The 21,203-nt window shown below is 36.6% G+C and overlaps 1 protein-coding gene and 1 long non-coding RNA gene across 2 annotated transcripts; one reads left to right on the top strand and one right to left on the bottom strand.

Annotated features, from left to right (window-relative positions):
* Nucleotides 1-672: 672 nt before the first annotated feature.
* LOC142608793 (glycerol-3-phosphate dehydrogenase [NAD(+)]) lies at nucleotides 673-4,530 on the bottom strand. The gene is made up of 11 exons (XM_075780471.1): nucleotides 4,066-4,530; nucleotides 3,572-3,648; nucleotides 3,413-3,485; nucleotides 2,752-2,969; nucleotides 2,564-2,671; nucleotides 2,233-2,296; nucleotides 2,112-2,149; nucleotides 1,915-2,035; nucleotides 1,782-1,836; nucleotides 1,649-1,697; nucleotides 673-1,184 (listed from the first exon to the last, which is right to left on the bottom strand). Exons 1-11 carry the CDS (start codon nucleotides 4,403-4,405, stop codon nucleotides 1,002-1,004), a joined length of 1,326 nt encoding a protein of 441 aa, XP_075636586.1. The 5' UTR covers nucleotides 4,406-4,530; the 3' UTR covers nucleotides 673-1,001.
* Nucleotides 1,498-2,051, top strand: LOC142608799 (uncharacterized). The gene is made up of 3 exons (XR_012839557.1): nucleotides 1,498-1,564; nucleotides 1,670-1,725; nucleotides 1,917-2,051. It is a non-coding gene; the product is annotated as an uncharacterized LOC142608799 (long non-coding RNA).
* Nucleotides 4,531-21,203: the final 16,673 nt, after the last annotated feature.

Below are 21,203 nucleotides of genomic sequence, written 5' to 3'. Positions count from 1 at the left end.
ATTCTTAAGCGCCATGAAATGTAAATGGGAAGTGATGACTCAACTCTCAAGGCCTGCAACTTGTGCTGCCAATGACTGATGATTTTAAGCTCAATTCATCTATGAGTAATTTGGAATCACAAAAATATATGGTAAAATCTGTTAATTGTGAAATTCACTACTGGGGTGTTTTCCCAGTTTTCCAATTGCAAGCGGCTTGGAGAACTTTCAGGCCTCAGATGAGATAAATGAAAATTTCTGAACCTTTGTACCTGTAGCTCCATGAACCAGTAAATTTCCTTTCTACCACATTACTAGTCAGAGGCGGTGCATTTATGTTACGCTTTGCACAATATGGAGGTCAAGACAGTGTATTCTTAGGGCGGGTTTGGGACTTAACGCATATAGGGAATTCATCTACTCTTTCCTTGTGCTTAAATTACAAATGAAAAGAGAAACTCCCATTCATCCACTCGGCTGCTTGGTGTGCCAAACATCTTGCGGTTCTAGAACATCTGTTACATACTTGATTTGTAGAAGATGGTGCAATTTGACTGTCAGATCTAATCGAACTCAGGAAAGAATACCCTGAATTGGTTAATAAGATTCGGCTATTCTCCTAAAAGCTGGAGAGTTTACTTGATATAAGTTCATATATAAGCTGGAAAGAATACCCTGTATTTCATTGAGTTTGATGATTATTATCATTCTGCATGTCACATAATAAAGTTCGTCTGTAGTAGTACATAGGAACATTTCAAAGTTTGTGTAAAGTGAAAAAAGAAAAAGAGTACATAATAGGAACTTTCAAAACGTGTTAATTTCCACCCTACTTTCAATGGAAACAAGCCTGAAGCTCCCTGAAGTGCTGCCTCTCAACCCTAATCTCTTGTTGCCATAGTGTCATATATATTTTAGCAGTTCAATGTTTCACCTAGTTCTGCTGTTCTTGCGTGACACATAACTGGAGAAAAGTTTGCTATAATTTTTGTGTGAAATATATTGTTGTATCCAAGGAACAGTTAAGAGTATTGGGTAGAGCCATCTAACAGCTCAAATCTGGGTTTGCGCTCACTATGCTCAACTATGGCTGATGGTGGAAGACGACCGATGCAGATCTCATGCACTGTTGCAAAAAGTGGAAACAACTCTAGCCATCCACGGTGCCCTAAAACCTCATAAACCTCTGTAGCAGTCGAAACACCCTTCAGGAAAGAAGAAAACTAGATTATCAGAAGAAAATTAGAGTATTCAGAATTCAAATAAAAGTATAAATACATTTGTTCTTTAGGATTTTTTTTTTTTTTCTTCTTCTAATTTTTGGCTAGCTGTTTGATTCTGGTATTTATACACTTCTTGTTGGTCATAAAATACATTCTGCACTTCGTAAATTCGTATTTACCATTTAACATGACTGCATTTATGAACTCTGGAAACCAAAATGTTATGAATATGATAATTGATATGGAAATTAGGATTTTTTATTTCTATATTTCCTGTTCTGAGTTTTTAAGATGCAGGAACAACAAGGCTGCTGGTGTGTGTAAAATAATGTTGCAATTAGTTAGTTCCAGTTTTCAAATCGGTACTACTCTCTTTTATTTGATATTAGTTTTCTTTGCCCAGACAAATTCAGCGCTTTGTCATAGTTATAGTTTCAAATATAAACCTGTAACTTCTGGCCCTGCAGCATCTCTGCTTCAAGCTCATCAAATGACCTGCAGACAAAAGACAGACGGGTGACAGGTGAGTTTTTTTACATTTATGACATGACAATGACACACCAGACACTTAAGATTAACCTTTTCCCTCCATTCTTTGCAAAAGCCTCTGCAACTTTTCTGTTTCTTCCTCCCACTGCCATACATGAAATGGTTACAATAAATGAAAATTTTTGCTCTAAAAGGAATTAAAGGAAACTATCTGCTTCCTTACAGCATGTTGTAATCAGATCAGCTACACCACAGCTCTCAAAGAAGGTGGTATCCTTGACAGATGAAAACAACAACTTGGAAAATGCCTTCATCTCTCTCAAACCAATTCTCATGATTGCAGCCTAAGCATATATAAACAAGTAGAGCGTATTAGACACTAAGAAACTTCTGGCTAAGTTGAGTATTGTTTGCACTTACTTTTGTATTATTCCCCATCTCCAAGCCATCCACAAAACCTGTCCCATCAGTGTATTAGTTCCTTCATTACTTTTTAAATTTGTTTAAAGGAGAAGAAAAAGAGCTAAATTGTACTGCTAACCTGCTGCTAAGGCCACAACGTTTTTCAGGGTTCCACATAGTTCAACTCCTTCCACATCTTGGACCTATTTGATAATGTCATATGAAAAATTACGAACAAAGCATTTCTTAGATAGTGATTTGATGTGCATCTAATCATAATCCACGTAAAAAATGGCAGTTTGACTTTTTATGTTTCTGCCGTATTAAATCTTCCTATAAATCACTCTAAGACAATTCCTTTATTCAAGTCAAGGTTTCTGTGAATGATTTAGAATTATGGTACTTCATAATACTTGCTAAGTAATTTACAAAATTGATTTTTATCAACTAAATGCGTCTATCACACTCACAGCTGTGACCAAGAAATAGGGAGTACTAAACAGTTGAACCCATTTCTCTGCAATTTCTCTGTTCTCTCTGTATCCAACTGTCGCTTCACTAAACTTCTCCACGGCAATCTGCAAAGTAACCTCTAGTGTTAGAAAATGAGCCAGCACTTGAATTGCCAAGAAGAATGATGGAAAATCCTATTAATTACCTCATTAGCAATGTTGGCCCCCATTAGGACACAACAATTAATCCCTAATTGCTCAGAGATGAGAGAAGAGATCATGCATGGGCCTTCCATCTTGACCTCCATTCCTTTGATGAGGGAAATAGCCTGCACGTCTCCATTTATTTTCCCAACAAGCTTCCTACATATTCCCTCCATAAATTGATGTGGGGTCACAAAAACCAACATGTTTGCATCCTTCACTGCATAATAGATAATACCCCCATCAGAACAACAAACCAGGTGATCACACGAGAACCATAGGGTAAATTATATTTTTCCTCCCTGAAATTTGGTGTAGGTACAATTTTGGTTCCTCATATTTGGTCCTTGAAATTTCAAAAAGAGAAAAATTTGGCCTCTCCATCTATTTTTTAGTTTACAGGACTAATGGGAAGCTGAAGCACCCCATTTTTTAGGGACCAAATCAAACCAACCACCTATTTTAGAAACCAAAGTCAAACTGAGCTCATAGATGGAGGGATGAAAGTATTTCCTTTTTGAAATTTCAGGAACCAAATCCAAAACTTTTAAATTTGAAGGGCCAAAATTGAACGTACCCCAAATTTCAGGGACCAAAAGTATAATCTACCCTATGAATATTAAAAGATAGACAGGACACTCAGCAAAAACAAGAAACTCATACCAGCATTTTCAAGGTCTGGGTCTGCAACAACATTTTTTCCAAGCTTAATACCAGGGAGATATTTCACATTTTCCTGTTAAAGAAACCAAGAGATTACAGTGTAGAAATATTGCAAAAACACAGATGATAATGAAGTGATACAGGTCATAAAGTGTTTACGTTGGTAGAGTTGATGACATCTGTGAGCTTCTCACCACTTGGTAATATTTCCTCATAGACCCACATCCTCACTTCATCTGAATTTCATTAAAAAAAAAAATTACTCAAATTGGGTTTTCATTGAAACATATTTTTGGTTGCTGACAAACGTAGCAAAAGCAAAAGAAATCAAAATTCTTCATATAAAATTGTCCAATTCTATAGAAGCTCAATTCGAAACTATGTTAAATAACAAGTATTTTTGGCTTTTAAAGCATTCTTCATCCTTCATCATTAGAAAACAGATGAAATGACAAGCAATGAGCAAGACATGAATCATGACATTGAATCAAATCTATATTTGCTTGCTAGCTTATATGTATGCATTACAACAACAACCAGGCCTTGGCCTCAAAATTATAGGGTCGTCTATGAATTATCAAAAGAATAGTCAGGGTCAACCACATGTATAACTTATATATAGTATATAAAAGTAAATAGTAGCTGGTAAATACCATGGAAAGAGGAGAGCCTAAGGGTGTTGGAGGCAATGAGCTTGGAAGCCACACTGCCCCAGTTGCCACTACCAACAACGGTGACTTTGGATTCATAATTGGAGAAGTGGGCATTGTTTTGTGAGGCGGAGGCGGCGGCGGCGGCGGCTTGTTCTTGTACTGGCTCCGCTTGTGGTGGAGGTGGTGCTCCTCCTTGGGCTTCAAATGCTGGAGCCATGAAGCGAGAGAGAGATGTGAATGTGAATGATGGGTTGCGTTGGAAACGAGAGGGAGAGAAACGGAGTTGGAGACCAAGACTCGCTTTCGCAAGAGAGAATATAAGAGGAAGAGGGAGGCTCATTTGAGCGGAGATGCCATTGCCATGAATATAACTTTCGTCACAAACTATGCCTCGTGTATCACTGTCAAAAAATCTCTGGCGATCTCTTCTATGTTTTTTAATGTTTATGCAAATATGGTTAATGCGTGTATGTGGCAAGTGAAGGGGGAGCAATTGGCAACCATAAAAAGACTTTTGAGTTTTGTTGTTCAACATATAGTTAATGTGTTTTGCAAAATTTTGAGAAAGATAAAAAGATTAACGAAAAATGATATGTCCATTATATTTTTACAACAAATTATAAGCAATTGTATTGATTCAAATTTGAACCTAACACTAAATTATTTTTTTGCCCCAACAATAACAACTAATAACAATCTGCCATTAGAATTTGTTGTAAAAATATTGTGCATGTATCATTTCTTATATTGTTAATCAAATGTTTGAATTTTAATTTTTATAATAACTAATTATGCATAGAAAATAAATTTATGAATTAAATAATAAATAATATCCAATTGGCCTAAAATTTGATAACATAAAAACATGTAATCAAACGTTTAAATTTTGAAAATATGTAGTTATATTAATCTTTTTTAATGGGAGTTATAGGCATTAATTACAACCAAGTTTGTAGTCAAATTTTGTCATTTTTTTAAGGCAAAGTTTGGCTTTAAATGTTTGAAGCTTTGGGGTCCAATTAATAATAGAAAGATGACGTTTGTCCTTATTATGTGCATTACATATGATAATACATGCGTCATCTTCCTATTGATGGGTAGAGGCTCCAGACATGTTTGTAGCAAAATCTTCTTCCTTTTTTAATGTACAAAAATGTTTTCTACAAAGTATAAACATATGCATTAAAAGAGAGAAAAGTAAATATCCATTAGATGCTCATACCTTGTACAAATTAATTAAAAGAAAGACATGTAAATCAAAGAATAATAAAAATAATAATGTTTGAAATTGAATAATAAAATGATCTTAAAATATATCATTGAAACCATCAAGTTTTATTAAAATTAAATTTTATGTTGAATATATAAAATAACTTTAAATAAATAATTTTAAAAATTCTTGAAATATTTGCTAATTATAATAATATTTTTAACGTATATACAAACAATAAATGAAAGATATACCAGGACAGTGTAAAGATAGATTTTGAGTCATATGGTCCAAGCGCAACTTATTATGTGACTCAAAATTCGTGAAGAAGCATCTATGTGTCTGTGTGTGTGTATGTGTGTGTGTGTGTGTATATATATATATATAGAACTTAGAAAAAAAATCTAATTAGATTTTACAATTGAATCTAATTTTGTCTCATGTATCCTAAATTACTTTTTTTAAAGAGATTTATTTCTTAATTTTGGAGTCAAATATGTGATCACATTATAAATATCCATCTAAGTGAGTTATTGCGAACAAAAATCAAAGAGTTTAGAATTAATGAACATAAAAAAAAAATTAAAAAATATTCTTACAAGACTTCTACATTTTTTTAGAATTACTAAATAAAATTAAAATAGATAATATACATTTTTTTACCTAATAATATTCTTACAAGACTTTTTAAAGAGTTAAAAAATATATAAGAATGACTATCAATAATATTTAAATTATATATATAAGAATTATATTATGTATCTTAATGCATATTTTTAAATTTATCTATGCATATGCATATAGTTACAAGCTAGTTTATATAATACATGCGCTTTCAATGTGGTATGAAGAAATATTTTATAAGCATCTATTTTCTTGAGTTTGATTTATGACATTTACATTAGGATGTTGTTAATAAGATAATATCTATTACTCTGAATGCATGTAATATCACACTTATAACATGTGGATCTCACGAGTCTTACACATTGTTGATGTCCATTTTTGCAAATCCATACCCAAAAGCCTCTGAGGAAGAAAACCTAATCAAGGCCCAAAGGCCCACAAAGAAGATCAAAGAGTAAAAGAGGTCCAAAGGAAGAAATGCAATGGGAAGTGATCTGTAGCAATACAAATCTGACGCAAGATATAGATCTGTCGTAGGATATAAATTTGCCGCAGGATACAGTTCTTCAGCAGAATGGTTTCGGCAGATGAAGATAAATTGGGCCCAAGACCCTTTTGATCCAATCAACATTATTTGGGCCCACAAAAGGCCCAAATCCTTTTGGATGAATAAGATAGGCGTGAAAGTTAATATAGAGAAGCACGGTGAAAAGAAACAAGGAATGACAGGAAGTGTTAGCAGCAGGAATCAAGTGAAGGAAAGAAAAGTCAAATCAAAGAAAATGACAAATGCAGCAAGAAAGCATGAAGAAATAAGACAAAAAAACACGCAGCAGGACGAAACAGAATTAATCTGCTACAGCAGGAATGACGTGGGAACGAAAAAAGACAAAGGAGCAAGCACAGAAAGGTCAGGGCACCACCAACTTGTACCCAGCCAATGCAAGGGAGGTGGGCCCACGGTCAAGGAGATTCAGATGGCGTGGTTTGGTGGTGGGGGAAAAATGGGGTCTATATTTGGTTTCCTGCCATAACTTCTTTTGGGAAAATGCCTTGTTGGGATGGTATCTTACCCAAAAGAAGTGGCGGATGGTTGGGACCATCTGATGCATGCCATAGAGCTAGGTAGTAAGGCAGCTCAATCCCTATCCGTTTGAACCTAGAGTAGAAGTATACAGCAAGAATAAAGAAAAATGAATTTTGTCGTGAAATGAGTAAGGGTGCAGCAAACACAGTAGTCTGGGCAACCAATAGGTTAGTGGGTAGTCTTGGATGGATGCCCACAAGGAACCCAAAAAAATTGGTGAAGCCCTAGGGGTAAAAGGGAGAAATCTCATTGAATTTGCTAACTATAAAGTGAGAAGGAGGCAGTAAGCATAGGGGGCCCAGAGAGAGAGAGAGAGAGGGGAGGAGACCGGAATAGGGGGAGACCTAGTAGAGGAAGCACCTAAGGGAAAAGACCCAAGTGAGAAAAATAACCTACGGCAAGAGAGTAGTAAGAAAACGAGGAGCAAAAAAAAAAAAAAAAAGAACGGAGAGAAAGAAAGAAAGTGGTAAAAAGAAGAGAGAAAACACGGCAGGAATAGGGGCATGCATCAATAGATCATCTTTTCCCTCCCTCTTAGCAAACCCACTCTTTGAAGTCTCCAAAAAAATAATAGCTAGTAGCCATTTAGGCCTATTCTCCAAAATGCACAACTTTGATGGCAAAAGCTTATGGCAGGGGCATATGACAAGATTGTTCAATTTGGGGTTTGGGTTCCTTCTTGGTTTACTTATTCTATGGGAAGATGCAATGATTGATTCCTATTGCAAATATATTTGATTTCACTCATTAAAACTTATATCTGTTGTATTTAGTCATCCTGCTGTAGCACGTTTTTATTATGTTTGTCGCATCAGTTGTCCTGCTGTGGTATTTTTACTTGCTGTACTAGTCGTTTTGCTGTAACACATTTTTATTGTATTTACCATGTTATCTTAACATTTCCTGCCGAAGCTTTCTTCTATATTTGTTGTTAAGTGTTTTACTTTGGACCCATTATCCTGCCATAAGTACATATATACATGTATTTTGTTTCTCACGTTTTGTGCATATGTATAAGTATATTTATGAATATAAGTATGTATATATTTGAGAATATACTAACCCATGTAAGCTAACATTTTCTTGATTGGTATTTTCTTTGGGTTTTAGATTTGTTTATGTACAGGAAGTAGAAACGTATTTTCGCAGTAAAAAATGAAGAGTCGTTCACATTACAGAAGGCTAAATTGCACGGCAGATAGCTTAACTACACAACAGATAGCTTCACTACACAGCAGGAGGCTTTACAGCAGAAAGCTTTATTAACACAGCAGAAAGCTTTATTAACACAGCAGAAAGCTTAACTGCACGGCAAACAGCTTTATTAGCATGATAGAAAGCTTAATTTCACAGCAGACAGCTTTGTTGCATAGCAAAAGGCCTTACAGCAGGCAGCTTTAATGCACAGCAGACGGCTTCTGCAGCAAACAGTTTTACTGCACGACAGACAATTTTACTGCATAGCAGAGAAGTTAAACCTGCGGCAGAAGCTGGAGAAAAGTTCCTTCTGCGGTATAAACAAGGAATAAGCCCACTTTGAAGCGTCTTCCCTAGGACTTGGACTCATCGTTTGCGCACAAGCCGGACCAAGGAGGGTTGCTATTGGACCGGTCCCAACTTCCTCATCTAGAAATCTTTGGGCCTAGTATAGCGGCAAGCGACCCAGCCCAACATTTGTAAAAAAGGCCCACACATTTAAATTGACGATTCCACTAGGAGTTGGGATCAAGATGGGGAGAATGAGATATTTCTCCCTCGCAAACATGTTTCCAAGTCCTTACCAAAGCAAGACATGCAGATGTTCTTAAATCTTCCAAGTTATACTCTCAGGAAAGTTTCCAAAACATCACAGTAGTACCATAGTGGAATTCTATGGTGGAGTATCACGACAACATTACATCTAAACGGTGGTGCGAAATTCTATGACAGAATACTACAGTAACGTTACGATAGGATAGTACTGTAGCAAAATTCTATGGCAAAATATTGCAGCGACGTTACGACAGGACAATACTGTTGCAGAAATCTATAGCTGAACATAACAACAATAAAACAGAGCAACATCATGAGCAAAGTGCTATGGTGGAATATTGTAGCAGGATGTTAAATGGCATTGCCTCAAAATGTGGTAGCAAAATATCACTACAAATACTTGGTCATATCCTTTAAATGCCACTTGTTCTCCTTGTCATGCATGTAAGACATGTGGCAAGCCACTTATTCAAACATGCAACTCTCCTAAAAGGCCACTTATCACTTTTTGCTCTCACTTCTTTTAAGGAAACACTAGAAACTTTCTAAACTCTCTCCATCTCCACCTTCAAGTCCAGCATTTAGAAGAGAAAAATCTCTTTCATTCCCTCACAAGGTTTCAATCTTTTTTCATGCTAGTGATTCTAGCTCTACTTCCCTTTATGAACCAAAAGATAGAAACAAAAAAAATGAAACTATAGCAGCCAAAGGAAAATTTTCATCATTACTATAATGTTAAGAATAACTACCTCCTCCGTGAAGTGTCCTTCAACAGACTTTTCCATAAGTGCAAAATGTCCTACCGCAGGAATTTTGTAGCAGACAGTACAGATCCTTCGGCAGACTGTTCACAACAGAATCCGCTGAATTTCAGAAGTGCAGAATGTTTCCTCCAGCAGACTTTTCCAAAAGTGCAGAATGTTCGTTTGCAGGAAATTTTATAGCAGAAAATTTCAAAAGCCAGAATGTCTTTTCGCAGAATATGCTGCCACAAAATTCAGCATTGAATTCTTGAACTTTCTAAGTGCAATCACAAATCCAACGTAATTTTTCTTCTACAACAAAAGTAACCATTGCCCCATAAAGAATTCATGAGAACACCAACAGTGTGAAGATGTGTAAAAGGGTAATGGATGATTCCGCTACAACAAGAAATTCAAGTCTAGATCTTATTCAACAAATTTAAGATTTGTTCTCAAATCAAGAGAGGTGCATACAAAGCCTTCCATGTTCACTTTTGTTGAATCAATCTTTTGCTACTACATCAGCAAATATATAAGTATCAATGAAGGGAGGAGGGAGAAGTAATCGATTTGGCGATATCGAAACATCCACTTTCAACCAAGTAATACATTGAAGGCATATGACAGGGTGGTGAAGTGTCCAAATTAAATCTAGACCTTGGAATGAAGCCAATCACTCAGTTATTGCATACTCTCCATAAAGAAGCCCAAATCTACAAGCTGCTTGCAAACAGCTCTTTGTTCATCATCGGGTCTAGCAAACCGATTCAACAACTTTGAAGGTGTGAGAAGTTTTCTTTGAAGCACCTCAGAGGATTTATGCCTAGAGTGGCATCAATAATCATAATCTTTATGATCTTCCTAAGAAAGAATGTATCAGATCACTTGTACTACAAACTATGCAACTCCACCAGCACTCTTCAAGTCATGAAGCTCATTGATGCCCATGTCTTATCCTAGAAGAACTTTGCAACAATGACAAACTTAAAGCTCCTTCTTTCAGCTTGTGTACAAGAGGGAAATAAAAGAAACAATTGCTCACACTCTGCTGTGAATAAAGTTGCTTATCTTGTTGCTGCAGAAAATTATTACGTAGTTTATTGAAGGCATTCTTCCACAAGGGCATTCTGTTGTAGGAATAAAGAAGCATGCTATCTTACGAAGATGTTAGTACGTCATGGGAGAATTCTACATTAGAAGCCTCTACTCTTGGCTATTACTAGCCAACCATGAAGCAAGAGACGTAGCAAGCTCCATCTAAATATGCCCATGCGCAAAGCAAATGAAGAAGAAATCCAAGGAATATGGGTCTTAGTAGCAAAAGTCAGTAAAAGGGTTTTAGTCATCAATTCTTGGCTAGAAGCCAACAAAGGAACCATGGTTGTGAGTTCTTGGCAAAAGCCCATAATGGGGGCTACACTCAATCAAACCCGCAAAGGAGTCATGATCGCAAGTCTTTGGAAGGATTCTACAAAGGAGCTATAGCCGCAATCATATGTAGCAGAAAATACATGGGAAACAATTGTGCCTGTGGTGGAACGAAGCCAAAGCATGCTTAGGAGAATGCATAAACCACATGATGAAGCATCAACACCAAGAGAAGGTGATATCAAGCTTATCCAGTTGTCTCACATGTTGGGGGCTAAAGCTCATTCTGCAGCAAATATGGGAAGCCTCCTGCGGAAAGCTAAGGGCTTATTCTTCTATACCGGGGGCTGCCTTATTCTACAATAAAATTTGGGAAGCCCTCTACAGAAAGCTAAGGACTCATTCTCACATACCAAGGTCTATCTCATTCCATAGAAAATACGAAAAGCCTTCTTTAAAAGGCTAAAGAATCATCCAATTGTTTGGAGGGCTAAGGCCCATTTTGCAGCAAATTCAAAAAGCCTTCTGCAAAGCGCTTAGAGTATCAAAAGCTTGGTGTGTTGTGTGGTTTAAGAAAGAGGAGAGTAATGAAGTGAAAAACAAAGAAGTTGTGGCAGAAAAGGATGTACAAGTTGTGGCAAAAAAAATTTTTTGGAGGAAATTAATCTGGGGTTGAACCCACAGGAACCAAGACCCATCTCAATTAGATCAAGACTGTCAGAAAATGAGAAATCAGAATTAATAATGTTGCTAAGATTTCAAAGATGTCTTTGCATGGGATTATAGTGAAATGCCAAGATTGGATCCGTGGCCAAGCCAGTGGCCTAGCCTGCCAGGGTATTCCGCACTGAGATAGAAGGGGTAAAGCTTTGAGTGGAAAGAAGTACAACAGGCAGCCTTCAAAAGGCTGCAACAAATCATGATGAACCTTCCTATTGTGCAAGCCCCAATCTGCAAAAAGCCATTGTTACTCTACCTAGCCACTAACTCGTATGCCATATGTGCATCAATTGCCCGAGAAGATGAAGATGGCATAGAGCAGCCGGTTTACTACGTCAGTTGTGCCTTAAAGGATACAAAAACTCGTTACCCAAAGGCAGAGAGGGCATGCCTGGCCATAGTATATGCCTCACAAAGACCATGCCATTATTTCCTGGCCTACGAAGTGTGGCTAATGACTAAGTCTTATGCAATCAAAGTTTTGTTGCAGCAACCAATTCTTTCCGGCAAAATATCCTAGTGACTGTTACAATTGACACAATACGACTTGAAAGCAAGAACGCCCAAGGCAGAAAAGAGAAAAGCTATAGCAGACTTGCTGGCGTAATTCCCAAGAGAAGAAGAATTCTCGCTAGATGATGAAGTCCCAAGAGAAGTAGCCGTGGCAGAAGAAGTCGGAGAATAGTGGGTAATAAAATTTGATTGGTCTTCTACCACCCAATTAGGGGGAGTAGGAGTGGTTTTGCATCATGAAGAAGACAAGGTCGTGGCATTTTCATTCAAATTAGAATTCCCTTGATCAAACAACACGGCGGAATAAGAGGCCTACCTAACTGGGTTAGCCACAACCCTTGAAATGGGGATCAAGCATTTAAAAGTAATGGGCGATTCGAACCTGGTAGTCTGCCAAGCCAAGGGAAGCTTTTCCTTAAAGGAACCCAGCTTAGCCCCGTACAAAACAATGGCCCAGAAGATGGAGGAAAAGTTCTCAACTTTTGAGATAGCATGCCCCAAGGAACAAGAACTGGTACGCAAATGCATTGGCCGCATTAGGATCACAAATAATTTTTGAAGGAGATAGCACCAAGATAAAAGTCAGCAAGAGGAGGGAGTCTATTGTGGAGATGTTGAAAGAAAGGTTCCAAGAGGAACAATGTGAAGAAGATTGAGGGATTCCTATAAAGGAAGCTTTGACAGAGGGAGAAGTTATGGCAGAAACATATGTAAAGGTGAACCAACAAGCACTATAGTAGAAAATAAATGCTCTTCGTGAGACTTTAAGGCTTCAAGAGTGCTCCACGGAAAGACTGAGAGACAAAGGAACTCATAGCAGGAACAAAAGGTAGAAATCAATGATGAAGTCCAAGCATCTCTCTAGCAACGCATTCAGCGACAGACCACCTTCCACAAGAATGAAAACAAAAAAAAAAAAAGAATTGGGAGAAATAAGATTTGCGGAAGACTAGAACAAAGTTAAAAGATTTGGTTCACAACAACATCTATGCCCTTTCATCAAAAAGGCAGTGATATCTTCACCAACAACAGCTGTGGCAGAATGACAAGAAGAATATGTTAAAGAAGAAAAAAGCAAACACAAAGCAATCAATAGTTGTTGTGGCAGAATGACAAAGAAAATGTTTAGAAGGTGAAGATTTCTCATGATAGCATCCTCATTTCCCTTGGAAAAAATATCTGTAGTGGCACCACTTATAGGCGCCTTAAAACGAGTGGCAGACTCAGTCACATCTGCGGAAAGATCAATTTTGCGGCAGACTCAGTCACGTCTGCGGAAAGATCAATTTTGCGGCAGACTCAGTCACGTCTGCGGAAAGATCAATTTTGCAGCTGAATCAGAATTTATGGCAGAATAAAAAACAGCCCTCAATGCAAACAACAAAGGCCCAACATCCTTCTCTGCAGAAACTTTATCCTAGCAAAGAATACATTATCAGTAAATGAAAGAGTACTCTACTATGATGAGGGCTTGCAATGTTAGCTCTACGCTCTGTTTTGAGCAAAAGAAATGAAGATACGTGAATGCAAAGAGAAGAAGAAAGCACAAGAAAAGGGAGCAAAGCCACCCTTTGATCTACACACTTAAAGGAAGCTTTCCTCTTGTGAAAGAACTCTACTTGAAGAAAGTGAAGTGGCTGAGCTATTTTGATGAAACTCTTTTGAGTTGTTGGCTTAGATGCGAAGGTAGTAGAAGATAAAAATTTCTCTATTTTTAGAGAATGAATGAAGCCCAAAGTGAAGCAACCTTAGGTGGCTAAAAGAAAAGAAAAAATGAACACCATAAGGAGGATCCTTGCTTTGCAAAAGTGCTGTTCGAGAAGTCGGCAAAAAAGAAGAGTCAAAGAATCCAAAGAGCCAATTTCGAGCATTCTATAGAGATGTAGAACATCATAATGAAGGAGAACCCAACAAGGAAGGATTTCACGACATCTATGTCTTCTGACCATTCTTAGAGAGCAACTACACTTATGGAAGAATGAAGTGATGATACTAAGGAATACGTGGGGAAAGTAAGTTACTAAAGCAATCAAGCCTAATTCTTTTGCCGCAAAATCTGCTACAACCTTCACTTCCTACCGTATAGATGTTGCTCTAGCAGAAGAAGAGGTGCATTAACGCAGAGAAATAAGTGTGTATAAGTGTGTGTATTGCGGCAGAAAGTGTCTACATATTCTGCGGAAGAAGAAAAATGAGAATTTACCCCTACCAAAGCAAAGAAATGAGTACCATTGTAGAAGTCCAAGATCACAAGGAATTTCCAAGAAGAGAAACAAGCAAAGGAATGATGAAGAAGAGAAGGGTGCACACATCATCATCATCATCGACAATCCCTTAAAATGAGGGTAGCATTGATGCCCACTCTGGCAAGGAGGCCCAATAGCAGGAAGAAGAAGCCCAACAATGTTGGCAGAAGAGAATTGGATAGAAAAGCCATTAAGCCCAAGCGGCAAGAATAATGGATCATAGGTCCATAAAGCAAACAAATAGATCTTGAGGAAGCAAATGGGCCTAAAAAGGCCCGGAAAGAGAGAATTAGCAAACCCATGGGCAGTATGAATGTAGAAAAGTGAGAATGTGCCATAGCTACCACAGCAGGCTCAAAGTAATATAAGTAAAGAAAGTAAGGGGCAATGGAAAATCCATGAGCCGCAAGGATGAAGTAAGAAACACTTGGGTCGGGGAAGCCCAAGGAGTTAATAAAAGTCCATGGGAAGCATAGAATTGGAATGGGCCAAGGATGCCCAAAAGAATAGAATGGGGCAAAGGAGCCCGAATGGGACGAAGGAGCCCAAAAGCAATGAAACGGGCCAAGGATGCCTAAAAGAATAAAATGGGACAAACGAGCCCAAATGGGACGAAGGAGCCCAAAAGCAATGAAATGGGCCAAGGATGCCCAAAGGAGCCCGAATGGGACAAAGGAGCCCAAAAGCGATGAAACGGGCCGAGGATGCCCAAAAGAAGTAAATGGGACAAAGGAGCCCAAAAGCAATGAAACGGGTCGAGGATGCCCAAAAGAATAAAATGGGACGAAGAAGCCCGAATGGGACAAAGGAGCCCGAAAGCGATGAAACGGGCCGAGGATGCCTAAAAGAATAAAATGGGCCAAAAGAGCCCGAAAGTGGTGAAAAGGGTCAGGGAAGCCCAAAACAGCATGAGTGCAAGCACTGGGCTACAGGAGTGTAGCAAAAGGAAAGCATGCAGCAGGCCCAAAAGAGGCCCAGTAGGCACAAGTCAAATAATAACATGCAGGCAATCAGCAGAAACAATTGAGCTAAAAAGCAGGAGTTTTCGCATACGAATTACAGGTGCAATCCGTATGCTCAGGGGGCAAAATGTTAATGCCCATTTTTGAAAATCCATACCCAAAAGCCTATGAGGAAGAAAGCCTAATCAAGGCCCAAAGGCACACCAAGAAGATCAAAGAGCAAAAGAGGTCCAAAGAAAGAAATGCAATGGAAAGTGATTTGTAGGAATACAAATCTGCCGCAGGATATAAATCTGCCGCAGGATACAGATCTTTAGCAGAATGGCTTCGGCAGATGAAGATAAATTGGGCCCAAGACCCTTTTGATCCAGTCAATATTATTTGGGCCCACAAAAGGCCCAAATACTTTTGGATGAAAAAGATAGGCATGAAAGCTAATATAGAGAAGCACAGTGAAAAGAAACAAGGAACGACAGGAAGTGTCAGCAGCAGGAATCACGTGAAGGAAAGAAAAGTCAAACCAAAGAAAATGAAAAATGCAGCAGGAACACATGAAGAAATAAAACAAAAAACACGCAGCAGGACGAAACAGAATTAATCTGCTACGGTAGGAATGACGTGGGAACGAAAGAAGACAAAGGAGCAAGCACAGAAAGGTCGGGGCACCACCAACCTATACCCAGCCAATACAAGGGAGGTGGGCCCACGGTCAAGGAGATTCACCGGGCGTGGTTTGGTGGTGGGGGAAAAATGGGGTCTATATTTGGTTTCCTGCCATAACTTCTTTTGGAAAAATGCCTTGTTAGGATAGTATCTTACCCAAAAGAAGTAGCGGATGGTTGGGACCATCTGATGCATGCCATAAAGCTAGGTAGTGAGGCAGCCCAATCCCTATCCGTTTGACCCTAAAGTAGAAGTATATAGCAAGAACAAAGAAAAATGAATTTTGTCGTGAAATGAGTAAGGGTGCAGCAAACACAGTAGTCTGGGCAACCAATGGGTTAGTGGGTAGTCTTGGATAGATGCCCACAAGGAACCAAAAAAAATTGGTGAAGCCCTAGGGGTAAAAGGGAGAAATCCCATTGAATTTGATAACTATAAAATGAGAAGGAGGCAGTAAGCATAGGGGGCCCGGAGAGAGAGAGAGGGGGGAGGAGACCGGAATAGGGGGAGACCTAGTAGAGGAAGCACCTAAGGGAAAAGACCCAAGTGAGAAAAATAACACACGGCAAGAGAGTAGTAAGAAAATGAGGAGCAAAAAAAAAAAAAAAAACGGAGAGAAAGAAAGAAAGTGGTAAAAAGAAGAGAGAAAACATGGCAGGAATAGGGGCATGCATCAATAGACCATCTTTTCCCTCCCTCTAAGCAAACCTACTCTTTGAAGTCTCCAAAAAAATAATAGCTAGTAGCCATTTAGGCCTATTCTCCAAAATGCACAACTTTGATGGCAAAAGCTTATGGCAGGAGCGTATGACAAAGTTGTTTAATTTGGGGTTTGGGTTCCTTCTTGGTTTACTTATTCTATGGAAAGATCCAATGATTGATTCTAATTGCATATATATTTGATTTCACTTATTAAAACTTATATCTGCCGTATTTAGTCATCCTGCTGTAGCACGTTTTTATTATGTTTGCGGCATCAGTTGTCCTGCTGTGGTATTTTTACTTGCTGTACTAGTCGTTCTGCTGTACCACCTTTGTATTGTATTTACTGTGTTATCTTAACCTTTCCAGCCGAAGCTTTCTTCTATATTTGTTGTTAAGTGTTTTACTTTGGACCCATTATCCTGCCATAAGTACATATATACATGTATTTTGTTTCTCACGTTCTGTGCATACATATATACATGTATTTTGTTTCTCACGTTCTGTGCATATGTATAAGAATATTTATGAATATATGTATGTATATATTTGAGAATATACTAACCCATGTAAGCTAACATTTGCTTGATTGGTATTTTTTTTGTGTTTTAGATTTGTTTATGTACAGGAAGTAGAAACGTATTTTCGCAGTAAAAAATGAAGAGTTGTTCACATTACAGAAGGCTAAATTGCACGACAGATAGCTTAACTACACAGCAGATATCTTTACTACACAGAAGGAGGCTTTACAATAGAAAGCTTTATTAACACAGAAGAAAGCTTAACTGCACGGCAAACAGCTTTATTAGCACGGCAGAAAGCTTAATTTCACAGCAAACAGCTTTGTTGCATAGCAGAAGGCCTTACAGCAGGCAGCTTTAATGCACAGCAGACGGCTTCTGCAACAAACAGTTTTACTACAAGGCAAACAATTTTACTGCATAGCAAAGAAGTTAGACCTGCGGCAGAAGCTGGACAAAAGTTCCTTCTGCGGCAGAAACAAGGAATAATTCCACTTTGCAGTGTCTTCCCTTGGGCTTGGACTCATCGTTTGTGCATAAGCCGGACCAAGGAGGGTTGTTATTGGACCGGTCCCGACTCCCTGATCCAGAAAACTTTGGGCCTAGTGTTGCAGCAGGTGGCCCAGCCCGACACTTGCAGAAAAGGCCCACACACACCTTGTGTGAGTGTAATATTGCTTGCATCTTATAAAACATTAAATACTTCTTAGCCACAAAGAAGCATCTAGTAACTTATTGACTATTTTTTAAAGAAACAAAATTGCAAGATACAATTTTGTTTCAATATCACCCATGAACTATCAATTATTTCAAATGGATAATTATTTTTATTTAGTTAAAAAATAAAATAAAATAAACCGAGTCAATGTTATCCTTAGGGCACGTTTAGTAGATTTTAACGGTATTTACATAGGATTAGGAATATATATTACAAGGAATACAAAATATTGTAATATAATACTTATAACTCTTCATCTATTTGATGACAACCCAATAATAAAATCCTAAAAATAATAGAATGAAAGCATTTTAAATCAAACTTAAGATATATTTTAGAAAATATTTTATTCATATGATTATATTCTTAAAAAATAATATTTTTCAAGTTTGAAGATAAGATTAGTTATTTTTTATGATTTTTTATTTTTGTGATTGTTAAGTGCATATGAAAAGTTTATTTATTTAGAAATATATTAATTGTAGAAATTAATACACTTATTAAGGAATAACTATTACATCCCTTTTAGAGATTAATAGTTATTCCTCATTTTAAAAAATAGATATTCATAAGAAATAACTATTCCCTATAATAAAAATATAACCAAACTACTGAATAGCTAAATTATAATAATAACTATTATATTACAATCTACCAAACATACCCTTAATTTGTTGTAATCGTTAGTATAATTGCAACAATTGCATATGCGTTGGACATTGTTTGCACATTGTCATTATAAAGTTGGCAATATATTTAATTTAGGGTGTGTTTGGTTCGCTGTGATGTGTCCTTAGGGGGCGTTTGGTTCACCGTGATGTTACGTTACACTGTAATACTACATTATTGTAATCTTACATTAATGTAATCTCAATACAATAATACATTATTACATTGTTTAGAAAGTTGATGTGATATTTTTTGTAATTTTAGATTATGGTCATGTTAGAAAAAATAAAATAAACCAAAAATCTTGATATCACATCTTCGTAATGTGCATCATATTAATGGCACATCACAGCGAATCAAACGCCCCTAATGTGATGCACATTGCGGTAATGTGACATTAAGGTATTTGGTTCATTTTATTTTTTCTAACATTATTATAATCTAAGATTATAAACTATATCACATTAGCTTAATCTTATCATCTTCTTAAACATTGTAATGTTATATTTTTATATTGAGATTATATTAATGTAACATTACAATAATATAACATTACGGGGTGTAATGTAACAACAAGCGAACCAAATGCCCCTAAGACACCCGTTGGTCTCCCAAAATTAGGATTTAGAGACCATGAATGTGTTCTATTTTTTAATAAATCAATGTATCTCAACAAATCCTAATTTTATGAAACAATCAAACAAGTGTTTAAAGTGGCGTATCATGTAAGTGTACGTGTTCCAAAAACGTGTTCTTACGTATTTTTAAATTTCAAGAACTAAATAAAACTTCAAATAGTTTCTATTTAGTTCTTGTCACACCAGATATCAAAATTATATACGTTTAACATATTTATGTTTGATATAATTGGCTAAATAAAAATTACAGTTAAAATTTACTTTTCATCTCTAAAAAAAATCATCGGTTGGTCCAACTTTTTTATTTAAATTTTATAGATTTAATAGAATTTCAATCTAAGACTTCCATGATTCCACTCTATAATAATTGTTCTTATCATCAAGTGTGTTCCGAAAACGTATTCTTGCGTATTTTTAAAATTCAAGAACTAAATAAAACTTCAAATAGTTTCTATTTAGTTCTTGTCACACTTGATATCAAAATTATATACGTTTAACATATTTATTTTTGATATAACTGGCTAAATAAAAATTACGGTTAAAATTTACTTTTCATCTCTAAAAAAAAAATCATCGGTTGGTCCAACTTTTTTATTTAAATTTTATAAATTTAATAGGATTTCAATCTATGACTTCCACGATTTCACTCTATAATAATTGTTCTTATCATCAAGCAAATATATCAATTGTTTTTTAGCGTAGACAGGTTCGAACTACAAATTTCTTATTCAATAATAAGAGACTTTACAAATTAAGTAAACTGAAATCCACATCTGTTACTCCATTGTGGATAGAATACTACCGCAAAACATTAAAAATCTAAGGTAACCTAGTCTAAATTCAATGATAAATAGTCAAAGGGAATAAATTCATAGGCTTAAAAAATTTCGGGACCAAGTTAGACTTTTAAAAATTTAGGAGAGAAATTTAAGCTTAAACCAAATTTAGAGGGGGGTTTGGTACTGAGGGCGGTTTGGTGCTGCTGCCATTTTTCTTGAACTACAAAAAATCCAAACTAAAGGGGGAAAGTGAGAAACGTGAAACCTCTAAAAATTGCCAACCTTGCTAGTGGTCCTAGTCTCCTAGAGCTAGAGTTCTCCATGCTCAGCAGCACACTTAATTTTGGGAAAATCCTCTCAAGTTTCAACCAAACTCTAATTAGGGGGTTTGAAATTGCAATTCACGTTCTGGCTAATCCACTATCATTGACAATTATCCAAACTAATTATATGACACTTAGTCTGGATGACGATTACATAACAAATATTGAACTCGACTAAATTGTAAACCAAGAATATAGTTATTTATTTATTTAAGAAAACATAAACTCTGTGACTAAGCATTACACAATTATTCCACAAGATGAGTTCATTAAACCACTAATCTTTCAATCTGAATATGTTCAACCGAAAAGAGAAGAACATAATAACTATTGGCATTTTGGCCTGTTGGAGATCCACTAGTCTATTTTTCTTTGGCTTATTTTTAACCATAACAAACCTCTTATTTTTCTTGAGTTTTTTGGTCTACTCTCTCCTTCTTTACTCTTTTTCTTCTTCTCTCACATAATTTTCAGCTCTTGCTTTTAGGTTTAAGGAAAGTCAATATATGGTTGTTATTGACTCTTCATAATTGGAAGTGTGTTCATCTCAAAAATCATTGCTATAGTCTAATCTTGGGGGTTGTTCGATCAAGAGAGTCATTTGCACCAGATACTACTCTAGTGGCACGAATCAACTTTTAAGGACAACACTTTGCGTGATTCTATAGCTTCTTCAGAATTTTTTTTTTTTTTTTAACTCTCTCTTTTAATTTATGTTGCTAATTTTCTAGGGTTTATATTGTTTAATCAAAACTTGTTTTTCATGCTATTTTTCATCAATCTTAAAAATTGAGCTTTGTGTTTCAAAAATTAAGAGAGAAGAGAAGATTTATTTTAGTGTTAAAATTACTTCCATTTAGTAATATATCATTATTATTTTATTGGGGGTAAAAAGGA

Source organism: Castanea sativa, chromosome 1 (genome assembly GCF_040712315.1).
Source record: "Castanea sativa cultivar Marrone di Chiusa Pesio chromosome 1, ASM4071231v1".
In the NCBI taxonomy this organism is placed as follows: Eukaryota; Viridiplantae; Streptophyta; class Magnoliopsida; order Fagales; family Fagaceae; genus Castanea; species Castanea sativa.
This window is presented reverse-complemented; position numbering and strand designations above follow the sequence as displayed.

What these genes read in the sequence shown, in the direction of transcription:
- LOC142608793 (XM_075780471.1), bottom strand. Translation starts at nt 4,405, where the DNA reads ATGAGCCTCCCTCTTCCTCTTATATTCTCTCTTGCGAAAGCGAGTCTT. An exon ending in ATGTCATCAACTCTACCAAC is followed by an intron (nt 3,486 to 3,571) that starts GTAAACACTTTA and finishes TTTCTTTAACAG; the next exon opens with GAAAATGTGAAATATCTCCC. An exon ending in CGTTGTGGCCTTAGCAGCAG is followed by an intron (nt 2,150 to 2,232) that starts GTTAGCAGTACA and finishes CTGATGGGACAG; the next exon opens with GTTTTGTGGATGGCTTGGAG.